The sequence below is a fragment of the Prinia subflava genome, chromosome 3, assembly GCF_021018805.1.
Source record: "Prinia subflava isolate CZ2003 ecotype Zambia chromosome 3, Cam_Psub_1.2, whole genome shotgun sequence".
In the NCBI taxonomy this organism is placed as follows: Eukaryota; Metazoa; Chordata; class Aves; order Passeriformes; family Cisticolidae; genus Prinia; species Prinia subflava.
This window is the reverse complement of record NC_086249.1, coordinates 19,161,139-19,177,045: the sequence shown is the minus strand read 5'-3', so window position 1 is coordinate 19,177,045 and position 15,907 is coordinate 19,161,139. Positions and strand designations below refer to the sequence as shown.

The window sequence follows — 15,907 nt, the reverse complement described above, 5'->3', positions numbered from 1 at the left end:
TAAAAAAGGCCACGGAGCCAGACTGCTGACCATATTTAGCTCTACTAAATTGCAGTTGGCACGAGCAAGCCTTGGTTGTCACCCACTGACATTTTGTTCAGCCCTAAAAATGAAAACAGTTGCCTGCACTGTTTCAAGCCATGAGAGTCACTGGGGACTCACAGATAGGGAAAGAGAAAGATAAGGCAAAGTAACAAGTTCATCACGATTTAGGATCTCAAAGCCACCGCAGCCAAGAGGGTTGTTCTGTGTTTCTGAGGCGGTGAGAGGACGGCAGCAGGGTCACAAGGGATGTCTGCAGCCAGATGGGTGAGCACCTACCGGGGGAAGCAGTGCCTGCCCCATCTGCAGCCCTCAACCTCACTGGCAAGGACACCTCATCCATACTCACCATCAGTATGAAGTGCTCACCATGGAAGGCACAGTGAAATGCTTTAATGGGTCCATGCCTACAGTAAAACATGACTGCTCTCCTTTGTTCCTTTGCTTCCCCAGGTTTGGCTGAGGAAGGGTGGTGCTGGAAGCTGTACCCTCAGGCTTGCTCTTGGTGGCTGTTGGGACCTTTTCACTGTGCAGTGGAGGGGTTGAAGTTTGGGACTCTCTTGGGGGTCCCCAGGAGGAGGGCAGGCATCTTTGCCCAACTGCTCAAGTCTGGGCCATTCCCACTGTCCTCTCCTTATGTTCACCCTGCCTGGACAGATCAGAAAACCACCACTGCTGTCTGTGCCAGCTGCTGCATCCAGTGACAGTGGGAACTGGGTGACAATTCCAACTGTGGCAGAAACTGCAAACTGCTGTGGGCAGCAAGGCAAGTTAAGTTGTAAAGGGCAAATCTCCATCAGAGAGCAGCAGGAAGCTGATACAGGGCAGGGGGTTTGATCTTTTCCTCTCATGCAGCGGGCACGGAGTACTATTGGTTCTGCCTCTACACTTGTCTGCAAAGTATCACTCCAGGAGTGAGAGAGTTAACAAATACAGTGGAAGAGACAGCTCTGTAAGCTGAGCTACATGGTCACATGCACAGGTTTTATTTTTAACATCCCAAAACTACTTGATGTTTCTGCCTGGGCTTGCTCCGTGTCCTTCTGTTCTCTTCTCTTTCTTTGCTTGCTGTTGTTCCTCACCCACCTCACTTCAGCCCAGCTGAGCACAACCAGGAGAGAAGTGTTTGGTACGTGCACAGGGACTCTATGATCAAGGTAAGGCTTTGGAAATAGAGCTGCAGTCTTTTTTGGACAACCTTGATGCAATGTAATGGTTACTGTAGTGAGCTATGAAAATCAAGACATCTTCAAAACAGCCTTAGTAATTAAGATGAAATAGAATAATCATGAGATGTCTTAAATGACACTCTAAAACAGAGGCAGCTGGTAACTGTGAGCACTTCTGTGACATACTGCTCTAAAAAAAAACCTCCATAATATATTCAGTGAATTAGCTCTAGTTTGCAGCACTCTATGTAGGATTTTTAAAAACTAAGATGCTGATTGTAAGATGGGAGCTTCAGCAGCAGGTCAGACGATAAATCAAACATTCAATTTCTGTTATTTTCAGGAAACTCAGAGCAGACCAGGAGATACAGTAAGGGTCAGAGGAGAGGCAAGAGCAGTCTCATGGCAAAAGTGCTTATACTTAAAATTAAATGAGTTTTGTAGATTGAGACTGCAAACTTTATGTTGGCAATCTAGACTGAATGAATGATGAAGTAAGAATTACAAGAGTTAAAGGTACTATTGTACCATTAAGTCTTGTGACTGCTTAGCAATTTTTATTCATGAATATCTTTTATTTTTGTTTTATGACTTAGCTCTTAACCAATAGTTCTGAGATTCTTTACACTGGGCACCTTTCAGAAAAGAATGTTAATGAGACAGTTACCAGAGCATAAAATAGAACCTGAGCCCAAAGAGAAAAAAACATGGTTTGGACCATTATCCCTTCTTTTTCTTTCCTCAAACTGCAACAAAACTGGACCTGTTATTTTAAAGCACTTGTTGAACTCAAACCAAGACCAAACCCATGCAAAGTTAAAGTTTGCTTCACTGTGTATACCAAGGACAGCACAGGGACCTCTGAGATGTCTGAGGAGCAGCAGAGCAGCTCCATGTCACAGCCTGCTGATCTGCCTGTCTCCCACAGGGCTCTCCAACATGCCCAGCACAAGATGCTGAGCTATCCTGCACAATGCCACCAGCCCAGGGGACCATTTCAGCACCTGGAATTTTTGGGTGGGTTTCTCTCAGATGAACTATGGCTACATTGCACCAGGTAGGGAGGAGCAAGAAACATTGCTGATCCAGGTCTTTCAGTGGGGAGTGCAGTGCAGCAGGGTTCCCGCCAGCTGTGCCATGTGTTGCCTGTGCCTCACTACTCTGAAGTGTCCCTGCTCCTCCTGTAACAGCTTTAGTGCATTTCACCAGGCAGAAATTGCACAAGCAAATTTTGGCGCCTCTTTACTGCCTGTGTGCAGCACAGATTTTCCAGGCAAGGGGGAGGCCTGGTGGTGCAACAGCTTTTCTTGATCTCCATGGTCCTGCATGTCAGGTGTAGGGAGCTGAGGAGAAGCTGATGTGCTGTCCTGAGAACCTGAGCAACAGGCAGGCTCCAGAAGAAAGGCAAGGAGCACGGATTGAAGTCCTTGCCCAAATGATGCACTCTGTTGTGGATTTATTTTTCAGTATAAAGCAATTCCAACCTGTTCAGTAACTCTGAAATAGTGGTTATTGCTATGAAACACCACAACCTCATCCAGATGATCCCCCAGGTAGGAAACACAGGCAGTAGCTCCCTAATTGTCACAGCTTTATCCTCCCATTGTTGGGCTTATCCAACAAGTCAGTTGTTTCACAGAAAATCTTACTCCTCCTCATGTCTTAAATGAAGGATTTGAAGTTCACCAGGATTGCCCTGGAATCAAAGTGCTCCTGTAAAATCCATGTGAACTTGTTCAAGGTCACCTCAAAAGCAGGTCTTGCTTATGCTCACTATCAGTATTATTGATGAAGATTTCATCTACACCTTTGATTGTCCCTTTCTGCCTGCCCATACTCAGTGCCTGCTTCATTTAAAGCTTGGCTGGCAACTTGTATGTACAAGGTCAGTCCAAATGGCAACTGCAGAGCAGGAGTGCCATGAAGGACAGTGACCCACTGTGCCAAGTGCCAAGGGGGTCACTCAAGCTGTAGCTGTCCCTGCTGTGCATGCTGAGGTGTGGAGTTTGACTTATTCAGAGGTCCCCGTGGTGGTGGCATTCTTGAATTTGCTTTTTATTTTGTATCTAAGGAGAGGACTTAAGAAAACTTGGGCTCCTGAGGTTCATGTACAAATGCAGTACAGTACAGTTTTTCCAATGGCACAGTGATTTTGTCTTCACCTCTAAGAAATAAAATTATCTGTTTAGCAAAAGGAGACCCAAGCCTGATTTCTTGACAAGATTGCTAAGCAAGTAGTGGTTGAGGAAGAGCAGTGCATGAAAGCAAAACAAACTCACTAGCGTATGGCTTACTTGGTGTCCTAGAAAATGTGATTCTACAGCTGGCTCTGCTAGGGGTTTTGTGCAGGAGACATGCAACTGCAAGTGAAACATAGGAACCTGGGCATCTTTATACTAGGTATTTTTGCTTGGCATTTACATATTTGGATAAAATACCAATGGTATTTAATTCTATATATTTTCATCTTGCTGAACATTAATTCTACATCTGCCAAAGAGAAGCAATAGTATTTTTCAACCTCAAGTGCTCCTCTAGTACTGCAAAGATAAATTCATTATTGTGAACACAATCAGATCTACGATAGTAAATGTACTGACATGAAAATTCTTATATTGTAAGAAAATTAATAACTGTATTCCCCTCAAGATTTCAGTATGATAGAAATGAGATAAACATTATAGACTAGGTAACAAGGATTAAAATAAGTAAAGAACATTGCCTATCTGCCCCATACACTTCACCAAAAGTATTCACATTCCTTCTGTTGTATATAACAGAACTCATATATATATAACTTCAGCATTCTTGGCTCCAGCATTTGGATGTGAACTTTCATGAGATTTTTTAGGAGCATGTTATCATGTTGTAAATTTTAGAAAGATTGTGTTATGTTCATTTGCAATCTCATCTCAGAGGCACTCTTTGGGGTCATTATCTGGGATTCTGGTGGCCCTTTTTGGTGTTTCTTCAAACTGGGAGGTATTCCTTCATTTTGTGCAAAGAGCTCAAGTAAAATGTGACTGACCTTAGTATGTCAAATGGTCAGTCACATGCCAAATGAGAAAACATTTGTATTATTTTGGCTCATTGACTGCAAATTAATTAAATATATGTCTCCTGAAAATTAATTTTATTTGGTTTATAAACTGTAAGTTATTATCACTGAACAGGCCCACTCTATACACAGATATAGTTAAAATAGCATCTGTATATTTTTAAACCTTGCCTGATTTGCTGTCATGATGGTCTAAAAATAAAGATTTACCGAAGTGGACAGACTGTGGTCTGCAATGTGCATTCTTTCTTTACACAGTAGCTTGAACATGATTGAAGTAATCATTTCTGGTTGAATTTGTTGCTGTTGGGTTTTTTTTGGGTTGGGGTTTTTTGTGGGGTTTGTTGTTGTTGTTGTTGTTTGTTTGTTTTTTGTTTGTTTGTGGGGTTTTTTGGTTGTGTTTTTGGGGTGGTTTTTTTGTGGGGTGTTTGTTTGTTTTGGTGGTTTTTTTTGTTTTGTTGTTGTTGTTGTTGTTGTTGTTGTTGTTGTTGTTGTTGTTTCCTAACCCAGACCTTCAGAAATTTTGCAAGTTGCAGAGAATCAAGTGTACAAGTTTAGAGAAATGTTTTGTCACCTAACTTACCTGTGTGTCACCTGCCTCTGGATGTTATGTTTCTGCTGACTGTTTTGAATTTGTAGTTTGGGTACTTGCAATAATACCATCAAGTAAACCACAGGGCCAACTAAATTATCAGTTAAAATACAAAGCTTCTGATTACTGGCATGTCAGAATAGAACAAGCATTCAAACCCTGATAAATATCAGAAAGAAACTCTCTGTCCCTTCTTCCTGTCCTCTATGTTCACAGATTTGACAGTGAGAAGAGAGGAATAGATATCTTTTGTCTGAAAAGAACAGCATATACAAGTTAGAGATGAGGTAAACTAAACTAAAAAATGCCTGAATAATGAGGAAGACTGATTCTGCATCTGAATGCTGTGATATGGTCACTTTTCCTAAACAAAGCATGTATTTTCTTTCTCTACACATGATTTGGATGGGGTTTATTTCAGCATACAACAGTGTGAAAGCAGGCTTCTCTCCAGAAACTTTGCCATCTGTCCTTTCTGTGTTTTGGAGCACAATAAGGCCCATGCCTCTAATGTAGGGGTTTTTTTAATCAACTATTTCTCCCCATGAGTTACTTTTGCAGTGGAAAGTATTGTTCACACAGTCATGTTTTTATTGCAGTGTAATGTACCCAGCCTTCCTCTGACCTTATGCAAGTCATGGCTGGGACTATTTTTAGAGATTATATTTGCAGCAAAATGTTACAAGAATGAGAGCAGCAAGGATGCCACAAATGTGAAATAAATCCATCTGTATCCCCTGCTTCTCTGAGCTGCATAAAAGTAGATGTAGCTAAACAGCCTAAAGCAGGACAGGCGCCACCCCAAACCACAGGTATTTAAGGGCTTGGTGTGGCTGAGGCCACCCTGGCCAGCACCCTGGTGTCATCTCTGTGCAGAAGCCATTGCTTCCCAAGGCAAGGCAGGGGGTGTCATAATAGGAAGCCACAAAGCTTTCTTTTCTGTGTTGCTGTCTTGAGCTCTTTCCCTGCAAAGGTGAAGGTTCCTGAGCGTTATAGTTGAGAGTGTAAGTTTGTGTCTGAGTAAAGGGACCGCCAGGGGTGTGTTCCTTTACTCTGCAGGGCCGAGAGGGAAGGGGGTTGATTCATTAGGAAGTGTAAGCAGGTATTGATCAGTATTGGAAATTGCAAAAGACGGAACAAAGTTGTGTTCAGCAATTAATGCACATTGAAATTTCAAATGTGAGTGCTGGCATTCAGTGCAGGGAGCCACAAGCATTGCCTTTCCCAGACGTCTTTCCTTCTCCAGTGTTGTTCATGACTTCCACTGCCAGGGTGTGAAGGTGTGAAAGACACGAAGTTAGGAGAACACCTTCAAGAAGGAGAGAGGAAGCTCTTCACATAGAATCTCTTCCCCCAGAGCCTGACCCTACTTCCTCTGCAGCACACCTCTCCTCAGGGCTAGGTCACTTAACCCTGGGTTTGCAAAAGGAAACATACCTAGGTAAACACTACTGTGGCTTTTTTAACCCCAGGAAAAATAAAACAAAGTCTAAAATATTTTACTACCAATATCTGTCTTTTGTCAGAGAAAAGTGACAGTCTATTTGGCCTGTGGTAGTTCCTACTGCATGAAATATGTGGCAGGAAGATTTGTCAATTTTTTTTCCTATTTTCACATAAAAAAGGAAAGCACCCTGGGTCCTATTTGAAAACAAAACTCGAGTTCCTACTTATCATTAATTTTTTTCTTTCCACAAAGATCCACAGAGATTCCAGAACCAAGCTGGAATGCAACTCCTATAGTAAGGAGCAGGGAGCCCAAAGTTGGGAGGTTTCTACTTGCAGCAGGTCTTCTGTGGGCCAAGTTACTGATACCAGTTGAAGGTATCCAGGGAAGTAGCTGCAAGTCGTGACTGAGCAGCCTCTAGTTCTGTAAGCCAACAACTGGAGTGTAAGGGTAAATCAGGAAAGCCGTGTAAAGAGGGCCAAAGAAATTAGTTCTTACTCAGGCTGTTTCCACACTGGGAACTGAGATCCTGAAGATAATCCTCACTCTTGACCTTGCTGGTTGAGAGCAAAAGGAGGTTCATTTGTGCAACATTCATGTCTTTGTGGGGAGATGAGAAGAGGCCTAGGCCATATCTAGAGAGGAAAAAGGAATGTCACCTTTCCTACTCAGTGCTGAGGAAGTAGGATGCTCCTTCGCTGTGCCCCTAGCAGTCTTGATTTCAGCACCCTGGTGAAATCCTGGGACAGAAAACAGCTCATACCCTGGCTGCCTGAGCTAAGGAGTAAAGAAAGACCTTGTCTGTGTCAGTGCTGCTCCCAGGCCACGCTGTACCGTGGGGATCAGAGGTGGTACGAGACTGTGTGGAGCTGGCAGAGGCTTTCTCACTGCCTCATTCCCACCAGAAGTGCATGTGAGCACCTCCTGGGTGGAAACCAGCCATGGGAATGGAGGGGGTGTGGCCATTCTCGTTCCTTCAGACAGTAACTCTTGTCTTCTTGTCTTTGCCACACACAGCACCGGGCCCAGAAAGCTCCCCCTGGGCAACACAGGCACTGCGAGCGATGTTTCAGCCGGCACTGCCGCGCGCCCATTGAGGTCTCCGTGTCCTGCATGGTGATCAGCTGCCGCCTCCACTGCGGGGCCACCTTCCATATGTGCAAGGAGGAGGAGCACAAATTACTCTGCCCCTTGGAGCAGGTGTCCTGCCTCAACTCAGCCTATGGCTGCCCTTTCTCCATGGCCCGCTTTAAGCTGGGGAAGCACCTCCAGGTCTGCCCAGCCAGTGTTGTCTGCTGCTCGATGGAGTGGAACCGCTGGCCAAACGTGGATTCAGACACAACCCTGCACAAGAATATTATGAAATCTGGACACAGCTTTGGCACTCAGAGACCAGAAGATACTTTTCAGGACTTTGAAAATAGCTGAATTATTTCCAGAGTGGAGGAAAAAGGATGAACTGGAAGAACTAATGGATCAAGCCATGGGTGGGGAAGCAGGTGCTGTGGGAGGAGCTGCCTGCGGTTCCCAAGAGGGCAACGACCAGTCTGAGCTCAGCCAACGTGAGCGGGAAGATTTGGCAAAGGACAAAGAGGGAATGGATCTGGGGAGTTACAAAACCTGGGAGAACATTTTCAGCAAAGAGCTTCTGGCTTGCCAGGTAACGGGCTCAGCAACCAGCACAGGACAAAAGAAGGAGGAGGCTTCCAAGAAAACAGCATCAGCCTCTCATGCGGCCAGCTCCTCAGAGAAGGCAAAGGAAGGACCTGAGGGTGCAGAAGAGGGGAAGGGCCAAAAGTCTGAACAAGTAACACCGAGTAGAGAACTGAATGGACTGGCTCCCTGGCAAGAAGGGGTCCTGGAGAGGCTGAAGAAGGAAGTCGGTGTAGCTGATTACAACATGTACCTGGTACATCACGGGGGAATGCTCATCCGCTTTGGCCAGATGGCTGCTTGCACTCCCAGAGAGAAAGACTTTGTCTATGGGAACTTGGAAGCCCAGGAGGTGAAGACTGTCTACACCTTCAAAGTGCCTGTTAGTTACTGTGGCAAAAGAGCACGACTAGGAGATGCACTGGGCCACAAGATGCCAACTTCAGACAAGTCAGTGGATACCTCAGAACTGGGAATAAGCATAGAAGAACTACCTAAGACAAACATAGTTGAAGCCACACTGCTGTGTGCTCTGGAAAAAGAGCTGAAAGGCCATGAGATCTCTGAAGCAAGAGGTATCGATGGACTCTTTGTGGATTTTGCAACACAGACATACAGCTTTCCTTTGGAGCCCTTCTCCTCCAATGCAGTTCTAGCAGATATTCTGGATGAAGACAGCCCACCAGAACTGCACATGGAGCTCTACACTGAATGTGTAACCAGAAGACACAACAAAAGCAGTTCAGCTTTCACATTCACTTGCAGTCATTTCTTTAGGAGGGATGAGTTCCCATCCCACTTCAAGAACGTGCATGCTGATATCCAGTCATGCCTGGATGGATGGTTCCAGCATCGCTGCCCACTAGCTTACTTGGGATGTCCTTTTGTCCAAAATCACTTCCGCCCTGAGGGACTTATGGCCAAGGTTATTTACAGCAAGCCTCTCAAGACATTTGCTATTAAGCCGGAGGTGGACACCCTTCTTGCTGAACCGGGCAAGTGCAATTCCACAGTGGATAGTCGAGGGAGAAACAAGGACTTGCTGAGCAGCCTCCCAGTGGAAGTGCTCAAGTACATTGCAGGATTCCTGGACAGCTTCAGTTTGTCTCAGCTATCACAAGTGTCAGTGCTCATGAGGGACATCTGTGCCACTCTTCTTCAAGAGCGAGGAATGGTCCTGCTGGTCTGGGAGAAAAAGAGATATTCCCATGGTGGTACCTCTTGGAAAGCTCGCAAAAAGGCAAGTGACGGTGACACTGGGAAAAAGTCATGAGTTCTCTTCAGGTAAAACATGGGAATGACAAGAAAAGCTGCATATAAATGTGCAGATGTGGGGAAGGTTCATGAGGTTGTGAATTTGCACAGGGGTTTGCTGTCAGGGGCCAGGGCTGTAGAGTGCAGTACATGCAGCAAACGGATGAAGGTGTAACTAGACGTCTTCTGACTAGCTGGAAGTCCCCACCCAAGCTCCTCTTGGGTAACCCCTTTGCATGTGCACCATTTCTGAGAACTAAGAGTTCCTGATATTTAAGTGTCACCATCCCCATTAAAAATGGCAGGTGATAACTTAAGAGGTAAAACCAGCAAGTACAAGGCACATAACAATACAGACCCCATTTTCACTTGCTATGCCAGCCCTGCACAATCAGACATTCATTAAAGTGTCCAGAGTGAGTAATGCACACCCATTGTAAGCATAGACAGGTATTTAAAATCCTCGTGTTCTCTCCCCACCTGCTGTCCCCTCTCTTGCATTAGATCTGGCAGTTCAGCAGCCTGTTCTCCAGAGTTCACCACTGGCAGCGCAGCGATGTCCCCAGCATGTCGGAGCACCTGAGGAATTGTCCCTTTTACCAGGCGGAGCACAGGACGGACCCCGTGCTGCTGACGGGCATGAGCGAATCTCGGGAGCAGACTCGAAAGACTTTGGTCTCTACTTTCAAGCACAGAGTCTGAGCAACTTGCTTCCCCTCTGCCATGCTTCCTTCAGGGCTCTTGAGATGAAGATTTGGGGATTCAGGTGTAAAGATTATCACTTCCAACTCTTCTTTGGACGTACAAAATTGGCTTCTCCCCAGCTGCCTTTGAAACCTCTGCATTTTTCTTTTTCCTGCATTAATTCGTTAAAACTTCAACCACTGCTTACTAACATCACATGCTTTCTGTTTATGTTTCTGTTCCTGGTTTAATACAGCATCTTGAAGAAAGCAATGAGGATCTTACTTGAAAACAGCATTTTTACTTCCTTGAAGGTAGGCTGCTGCTCCTGTACCGTGTGCCTGAGGGAAGTATGAGCAGTTAATGTACTTAGCTCAAATAGATCTGAAACACCTTAGTATTGTCTGGAAAGCCAAGTTCTAGGAGCACACGTAGATGCCCTCCTGCCTGGCAGACCTCGGGACTGCTAACCTGCTCTGAGACGTGGGCAAAAGAAAAGGACTCCCCAACAATATGTGAATTAATTAGAACTCCAGTGAGAACTTGGGAGTTCACTGTGCAGCCACAGACCATCATTTAGGACCCTGACTAAGGCAAGCACACCTTGTTGTGTGCAAGCCTAAAGCTGAGCTCACGGGAGAATTCAAACCAAACCAAAGCAGGCAAAGTACTTCTCTTTGCTAGAAGTAACCAAGTAGCAAACAATTTTGGAGACTCAATTGACTTTTTATATTTTAAGGTAACACCTTTTTTGTTTTATCTGACAATTCACTAAAGCCATTAAAGAATATTTGAAGTCATTTTTAAAATGCCTTACCAATGCAGTTTTGCAGTTGTAGATTGCAAATTCTAGTTGTAAGCAACTGAAACCAGGATATCAAAGAAAGAATAATCTTTTCCATAAAAGAAAGTAATTCAGTAACCCATTCTGTAACAGTATGGATAATGTTTGCTTCAGTTAAATGGGCTGCAGCATACAATCTTTTTTTACAGAGCAGAAAAATTATTAGGATTTGGTTTATCTTTTAATAAATACACTTACTTAAACCAGAACAGGCTTGCCGAGGCAACAGATGAAAGAAAACAGGCGTGTTACCAGCAGTGTCTGTCTCATTACACTGTTTGAACCCATTTCAGCGGTGCTAGTCAGAAATGCCATGGATGTGGTGGTGGGTGAGATTCCTCTGAAATGGCCATACATTTATTTGTCAGCTTAGAACAGTTCCCAGCCACTGCACAGCCACAGGGTGCTGACTCACCCCCTTCCTTTTTTTAAGTGTGTAGCCAGAGGTGTGAGCTCAAGACTGAGGTCTGGTTTCATCACTTTCTTGGGCAGGAAAACCTTGCTGGGAGCTGGGATATTTGCTGGCCTGGACCACTGCTCTTCTCACCTGGGCTGGCCAGGTGCGAACTGGCTCAGGCAGTTGGATACGAGCCACACTTGCCATCCTCGACCTCCATGCAGATCTGGGATGAGGTGGGCATGCAAGAAGGAGCCCTCTCTTACCCAGAGAGGTTGCTGATGAGCCTGAGCTGGGTGCTTGGTAATCAAAGGCATGAATGTCCTGGTGACTCAAACCCCCAAACCACCCTGAGTGCAGCTCAGCCTTGTCTACACTTGCAGCTTAAGTGGTCCCTGTGAGATTTTTAACCATATGAGGATGGTTTTTGTCTCCAGACACAGACCTTCAGGAGCATACAGTCTGAGCTGTGAGGACAGTGGAATGGTTCTGGGAACAGGAAAAGCAGCACCTCTTTTCTTTTCTTTTCTTTTCTTTTCTTTTCTTTTCTTTTCTTTTCTTTTCTTTTCTTTTCTTTTCTTTTCTTTTCTTTTCTTTTCTTTTCTTTTCTTTTCTTTTCTTTTCTTTTCTTTTCTTTTCTTTTCTTTTCTTTTCTTTTCTTTTCTTTCCTTTCCTTTCCTTTCCTTTCCTTTCCTTTCCTTTCCTTTCCTTTCCTTTCCTTTCCTTTCCTTTCCTTTCCTTTCCTTTCCTTTCCTTTCCTTTCCTTTCCTTTCCTTTCCTTTCCTTTCCTTTCCTTTCCTTTCCTTTCCTTTCCTTTCCTTTCCTTTCCTTTCCTTTCCTTTCCTTTCCTTTCCTTTCCTTTCCTTTCCTTTCCTTTCCTTTCCTTTCCTTTCCTTTCCTTTCCTTTCCTTTCCTTTCCTTTCCTTTCCTTTCCTTTCCTTTCCTTTCCTTTTCTCTCCTTTTCTCTCCTTTTTTTTTTTTTTTTTTAATGCTATTCTATTTTCTTCTCCTAGAGATCTTTTCTGGGAAGAGTCACAATGCTTTAGACATGAAAATAAACTTCTCTGCATAGGTATCCTGCAGAAAACACAAGTAGCACCCAGGTTTATGGAAAGGAAACTGAAGGAAATGAGCACAGGGAACCTAAGCTGGGCCAGGAGCAGTTAGAACCAGACTTGGATCCTTCATCCTGAGGCTTAAGCCACTGCACAAAAACAAACTGTCCATACTTTAAAGCCGCTTACAAAAACTCACCTGTCCTCAAAACATTCCATATAACATGAGCTGCCCAATATTATCTCGTTTTACCCAGCAAAGTTGATGGGTGTGAAAACATACAGCCAGAATTCCTAGGTCTCCAGGAATTCCTGAGAGACCTAGAATTCCTAGGTCTGTACATCAGGGCCTCGTTCTTCACTTATCATGTATCCAATTTCAAAAGATGCTGAGCACCCAACTGTAGCTGCAGACCACAGTATCTGCAAAATGCATGTCCAAACACTGAGTGCCAGAATCTGTGCTGGGTGCTTGAAAATGGAGCCACTTACTTTTATGGATAATTTGGGGAGAGTGGGAAAAAAAAGTTGCTGGAATAATAAGGTCTCAGAGTAAGTCAGGGTTCATGGCTGGCAGGAGACCATGAAAAATTTCAGTCTATGAACAATCTCTCACATGATCAGCCACCTAGCTGCTGTAAAGTGCTGTGGGTACCCTGAAATTTTGGCCTATGTTAGGTGTGAACTTGGCTCATTTTACTTTCAGTGCCTGAGTCACCAGCACCACTTCCATTCTGCTCTTGGCTGCCTTCTGCCAGTTCCAGAGGATTTTGTTTTTGTCACTCTCTGCTCCTGGAGATGGCGTGGCCTCAGTTCCATCCTTTTTACAATGGATCCTGCTTCCTCCCTCCACAGCAGGGGGATGCAACCTTTGCAAATACAGTGGTTGGTGGTGCAGGTCAGAGTTAGGAATATTGCAACCTCTACCTCGTGGGATTAGCCAGGGTGTGCATAGAACACCCAGGAGACTGGATCATTTCCCTTCTGGTATTCCTACAGGGCATGCTGGAGAGTGTTTATTCACAGAGAGACGTATTTGCTCCTGTGAATATATAGGTGTGTTTCTGTAAACTGTAGATCTGATTAAGTGACATTCAACACATCCAGTGAAAGCTGAAAATCCACAGCCAAAATCTTCAGGTTAGTCTGGTTAACCTGATCTGGGAGAGGCAAAGCTGTACAGGGAAGGGGAAATCACCCTTTCATTTCTGCATACCCACCTGGCCAGTGTCAGCAGGGAGCTGCCTCTCACTTCATCCCAGCCTTACCAGGACTGGAGAGCTGTGGGCTGGTGTCAGATGCAGTTTTATTAATCTAAGGGTCACGCCAAGCTAGCTCAGTGTTGGTGGTCCTGCCCATTAGCAGAGTCAGCAGATGATTTAGGAGCTGGAAGGAACTGAATTTTCCTGCACTGTGTATCTTTGTGGGCACAATGCTGGCTTATTTAAAAGGTGACAGGCTTCAGTTTGGGTTCAGCAAGTCCTTAGCTCCTGGTTTGAGTTTGTAATTTGGCCAAGAAAACTTTGGCTAAATTTCAGCTTGAGGAATTTGATTAGAATAAACTGAGCATTTGGTGTTTTTCAAAACAGTCTATTGTTTTGGCAGGGTCTGAACTGGAAAAGGGGATCCAATTCCAGCAGAACATTGAGGTTGCTCTCAGTCCAGCCTCTACACTCTGGATCTTCGTGACTTTGGTCTTGTTTGTGCTGTCCACAAGTCCTGTGAAGTGCAAGAGCAATACTCCACACACTCCAGGCTGACGTGTCTTGCAGTGTTTCCTCTCCCTGGAAAAGTGGAAGTGAAATGAAGGCATTGTGGAAATGAGAAAGGTCAGAGCAGGGCAAGAAACCTCATGACAAGAGAAGACAGGAAACAGAAAAGGTAATGGGTTTGGATAGAGAGACCTGCCTCTTTGTAGGTGGTGTGAGGAGAGGCAAGAGGAGACAGGTAAAAGGGCTCAGAAATGAAAGGGTCTGGGATGTGCTGCCAAAAGTAGAGGTTTTCTGGATAGAAGCATTTCCTTAAGAAAGACTCTGGAAATTCCCAGTTGGTGTTATACAGTAACACAGGGCAGATGATATTTTTAAGGGGTGAAAGGGCAAGTGACCTACTGACAGGTATCCTAAGTCTGGGTTGAAGGAAGGAATTTTTTGATGGACCTCCAATTCCCAAAACTGAGTGAGCACAGATAAGGTGAAGTTTATGTGAACAGTGCCTGTTATTTTGTGAAACTCTGTAAGTCCTTGTTGCGTTCTCAAGAATAAAAATTATTATGGTATTAAAAAATCCATTCAAATTCAGGTCTTAGCTTGTTTTCTTGGCTTCATCACGTTAATGTATGCTTTGCCCGCAAATCAGTTATGGCAGCTCCTGTACCCTCATATGCATTAAGCTCCCATCCTCTGCTCTGCTCTTCACTATCGTTTGCCTGGTGGAAGACTTCTATTTATAGATGATTTATATATTTATTTAATTTTAACAAATATTTTTAGGTTTGACCCCATCTTCTTTGCACAGCCACTTCCTCCTTCCTGGTTCAGTCATTCACTTAGTTGAAAAACCATCTCTTCTTTTAAAAATCCACTGTCCAGATTGATGCTACATTATATCTACAAACATATGAAGGAAAATTTTCTCCTTACCCTTCACTTTGTGGCTGTTCATCCAGGTAGCCACAGAGAGGCTTTTGCATCTTTGCTTTGCGTGTTCCAGAGACACTGCACATCTCCGTCAGAAGTCCCGAGCAACTTTCACGTGCAGTTTCCTTATCACTGCAGTCCACACCAAAGAGTCTCAAATTCCTTGAGGTTTAGTTTCTTTTTGAAACAAAACATGTTTCAGTATGCAGTGCAGGCTTATTCTTATTTGTCTTCCCACTGAATTTATATGTAAGGAAATTATGGTCATGCGCTACAAATTTATTTTTGATGGCCACCTGCTCTATGACTTAATTGCTATTTACAACTAACAAGTCTTTTGTAGGTGCAGTGATGGTTTGGTGAAGGAATTTGTCATGTCATGCTGAGAATTATAGGCCTGAGGTCCATTATTATGATGAGAGATAATTCACTGGTCCATAACTCTGAAGTTATTTTCCCCATGGCAGCAGAGTTCTTACTGGGGTTTATCTCTTTTAATATTTGCTCTCTCCCTACATATCCAGTTATGAACTCAAGCAGTTCATGACACTGAGATGCATCAGAGAAAAGCCTCTTTTAGCTTTCTGAGTTCCATCTAAGCAACCTGTAACATCATACATGTGATAATTATGAACTGTTTTTATTTTCCTTTCTACCAGTCCTGAGCAGCACAATTTTCAACACCAGGGAGGACTGTTATGCTACCATGTTCCTGGTACTTGCATGGCATCTAGTTTACACCCTATATTGTTTCCTATCAATATCTGGAAGGTGGTTACAAAGATAATGGAGCCAAGGTCTTCTTAATAGCAGCAGGTGATGTAACAAGGAGCAGTGGCAACAAGCTGAAACTTGGTAGCTTCAGGCTGAACTTCAGGAGCTGTTTTTCTACCAGAAGGGTAAAAAAGCAGCACTGGAACAGGCCCCCAGAGAGGTGGCAGTATCTCCACTCTTGAAGTGTTTCCAGATTTGGTTGGACAAAATTATGGTGACCTAAATGAGTCAGAGATTGGAGCAGAGACCTCTGGAGGTCTGCTCCCAGCGTCACTTCTCTGATTCCACAGCATTGCTTG

The 15,907-nt window shown here is 44.2% G+C and overlaps 1 protein-coding gene across 1 annotated transcript; it reads left to right on the top strand.

Annotated features, from left to right (window-relative positions):
- The first annotated feature begins 786 nt into the window (after positions 1–786).
- FBXO40 (F-box protein 40) lies at positions 787–14,481 on the top strand. The gene is given in 4 exon segments (XM_063394257.1): positions 787–1,199; positions 7,326–7,672; positions 7,674–9,201; positions 9,720–14,481. Coding segments are annotated over 4 exon segments (2,082 nt in total). The 5' UTR covers positions 787–1,190; the 3' UTR covers positions 9,918–14,481.
- Positions 14,482–15,907: the final 1,426 nt, after the last annotated feature.